Source organism: Vipera ursinii (assembly GCF_947247035.1).
Source record: "Vipera ursinii genome assembly, chromosome: 12".
In the NCBI taxonomy this organism is placed as follows: Eukaryota; Metazoa; Chordata; class Lepidosauria; order Squamata; family Viperidae; genus Vipera; species Vipera ursinii.
The window spans coordinates 2,131,438-2,134,813 of NC_139525.1; the positions used below are offsets into that span (position 1 = coordinate 2,131,438).

Sequence of the window (3,376 nt, forward strand, 5' to 3'; positions counted from 1 at the left end):
CCTCCCGTGGAGTGCTGGAAACAGAAAGGGATGACGGGGGGAGTGGAGGAGAGGGGGGGGGGAGAAGAACAGAGCAATTTCACAGCGCCTTTTGCAAAAAGTTTCCTTCTTCTTAAAAACAGTCAGTCGGTGCTTCTAGGAAAGCCAGACAAGAAATGTCATGTTTTTCGTGTTTTTTTTTTACGCGTTCGTGAAAAACCAACCCAAAGGCAGAAAGAAAAGTTCCTTGTCTGCCCGACGTGGCTCTCCGCAGGCGGGGAACAAAACAACCGGGGGGGTGTCGTGGGTGGGGGGTTTGTCTCCTCGAAAGACGTCGGCAGCAGCGGCGTCGGCGGCGTCTCCCAGCGCAGGCGGCAAGCCGGCAACCTGGCAGCCCCGCGGCGGGAGCCTCGACGGGGCGCCCGCGGGCGGCAGGCGAGCAGTCAGGCTCGGGGGCGGGCGGCGGTGGGCGCTTTCCGGGCTCTTAGATATGAGTCAGTGGGACGGTGCCGTTGACAGCCGGGCCGGCGGGGCTCTGGTGATAGTGCTGGTGGGCGCCGTGGAGGCGTCCTCCGCTCTGCAGGCTGGACGGGTCGGCCGCGTCTCCGCCGGGCGGCAGGTACATGCTGATCATGTCGCGCAGGTCGCCCAGGCAGGCCCGCTGCGAGTGCGAGGCGATGGCCGGCGGCGGCGAGCTGGGCTCGGCTTTGACCACCGAGCTCATAGTCCCCAGGCTCATGGCGTGGCTCGACGGCGGCGGCTGGCCGTAGGCGGCGGCGGCGGCGGCGGCCATGCTGTAGCTGGAAGCGGCGGCCGTCATGTAAGGCTGAGCCCCGGACATGATGGGGCTGTACTGGAGGCCGCTCACGTCGTAGCGGTGGAGCGACTGGAGCTGCGCGTTGCCCATGGCCGGGTGCTGCCCGTAGCCCAGCTGCTCGGGCATCAGCGAGGCGGCGGCGGCGTAGGCGCCGTTGGGCCAGCCGTTCACGTGCGCGTACGAGTCCAGGCGCTGCCCGACGCCCACCGGGCTGCCCACCCCGCCGCCGCCGCCGCCCACCCCCCCGCCGCCGCCGGGACCGCCGCTCGGAGCCAGCAGGTTCCCCGGCAGTGCGTACTTGTCCTTCTTGAGCAGCGTCTTGGTCTTGCGACGGGGCCGGTACTTGTAATCCGGATACTCCTTCATGTGGACGGCGCGCAGCCGTTTGGCCTCGTCGATGAAGGGCCGCTTCTCGGCGTCGCTCAGCAGCTTCCAGTCGGCGCCCAGCCGCTTGGAGATCTCCGAGTTGTGCATCTTGGGGTTCTCCTGGGCCATCTTGCGACGCTGGCCCCGCGACCACACCATGAAGGCGTTCATGGGACGCTTGACCCGGTCCTGGTCCGGGCCGGCCGCGTTGGCCCCGCCGCCTCCTCCTCCTCCACCACCGCCTCCTCCTCCTCCTTTGACGGCGCTCCCGGGACCCCCGTTGCCTCCGCCGCCGGGGTTGCCCTGCGGCGGCTTGAGCTCCGTCTCCAGCAAGCTGTACATCGCCGGGGCGGGCAGGAGATGCGCCAGCGTGGCGGCCAGTAGGAGGGAAGGCGAGTCCACGAGAAAAGCCCCGCAAGGGAAAAAAAAAAATCTCCTAGGGGTCCGCTCCGGTCTCCGCTTCTCGGCAAGCAACGAGGCAGGCCGGCCCGGCTGCGGCGACTCTGGCTGGCTCTTCCGACGGTGCCCAAACTCAGTCCGGCCAACCAGCCAGCCTACCCCCTCCCCCACAGCCCAGCAACGGCCTTCTCGCCCTGCCGTTTGATTGACGGCCTATAAATGAGGAGGTGGCGACCAATCAAAGCGCAGCACCCTTCCCTCCTCCCCCCCCCGACGCTGGAGGAGGCTCCCCCCACCCCAGGCCAAACCTGCAAACTTTGAGGAAAGCCACTAGCTCCCTCCGACGCCTCCGCCCTCCCCAAAATGCAACAGCAGCAGAGAGGGGGCAGCAGAAGACCCCGGATGGGGTTGGTAGAGTGCGTGTGCGTGGGGGGGGGGGTGAAAGGGTCTGCCCACAGTTTGCAGGCAGGAGTCCTGCGTGTCCGTGCACCGAGACCTACCATATATCCTGAGTTATAGAAGCCGCTTCGAGCGTTCTGCCTTCACCTAAGGCAGCCCAAACACGAACGGAAGAATGGAAAATCACATTGGTTTGTGTGAATGGCTGGGGGGGGGGGGAGGGACTGTCCTACTTCCTACAAACGTTTCCCAAGCCTGATGGGCTGATTTGTCTCTGAATTTCGATTCCGACCGTTCTTTGGGGAAGTAGGTAGTGCGGAGGACAAAAAATAAATAAGTTTTCCACTGCGCACATCAAATATTCTCTGGGAGGGACTGTCCTTTCTCTCCCAGCCAGTTTTAAAAGGGACGCCAACTTTCCACCTGCGACATCCCTAAAGGAGAATCCGGGAAGCCAAACGCGGCTTTCCAGATCTTTTTCCAGCTTCCCCAGACTTTGTTTTTCTAGGGGTGGGGAGGCGGGGAGAGGAGTAAGAATGAAAAGGACCCCTTTATTCGAATCAAGAACCCTAACCAGAATCTGACCATTTTGGCTCGGAGTTTCCCACAGCTGCGAAACGGCCCTTCCACGGATGAGAAAGTCGAGAAAATTCGTTCCAAGTCCGGGAATGTAACTTTTGCTGCGTGGGGCGAGGAGGAGGAGGAGGAGGAGGGTAGCGCTCTGGAATGGTGTGCGTGGGGTGGGGGGAGGGGAGGGGGTTACGAAATGGAGAGAAGAAAGCGCCCGCGCCCAGGTTGGTTGCAAGGCGCGCCGCCTTCTCCTTTTCCAGCACAGCAAAGAGTTAAGGAGGATTTTTTTTTTGGAGGATTGGGGGGTGGTGGTGGCAGAATTACGTGTGCAAGGAGGGGGGGCGTTAAAGCTCTGTGTGTGTAAGGAAGGGGACAGAACAGTGACCTCAAAGCTCGGCCTGGCTTCCCAACCTCCTTTAAAAAAGAAAAAAAACACCTCGATCTGCCAGGTTGCCCAAAAGCGCGTGGGAAAAAGGCCGCTCGCCCCCACCTTCCCCCCCCCCGGAATAAGCAAGCCTCAATGAAGCCAAGGCCGCTTTCTCTCCAAACTCTGGAAGGCAACAGAGGGACTATTGAGGGGACGGGGGGGGGGGCTTCAGCCAAGCACGCCAGAGTTCATTGCTCCCCCACGTCGCCCTCACGCTGCCAGCCTTCTGAATGTCCCTTCTTCCATCGCCCCCCCCCCAAACCACCCAATTTGGCTGCCTGCGGATGAAGACCGGGGGGGGGGGAGGGAGAAGAGGAGGAGGCGACGGCGGCGTTGGTGGGTTGGTTTTTTTTTTAAAGGGGGGGAAATCCGTTTGCATGGCAACCACCCAGCGGTTCTCAGCGCAAGAGAAAGGAAAC

The 3,376-nt window shown here is 62.4% G+C and overlaps 1 protein-coding gene across 1 annotated transcript; it reads right to left on the reverse strand.

Annotated features, from left to right (window-relative positions):
• Window positions 1-463: 463 nt before the first annotated feature.
• On the reverse strand, window positions 464-1,504 carry SOX3 (SRY-box transcription factor 3; the record flags this gene model as incomplete). The annotated part of the gene is made up of 1 exon (XM_083371869.1): window positions 464-1,504. The coding sequence occupies one exon, from the start codon at window positions 1,502-1,504 to the stop codon at window positions 464-466; it is 1,041 nt and encodes a 346-aa protein (XP_083227995.1).
• Window positions 1,505-3,376: the final 1,872 nt, after the last annotated feature.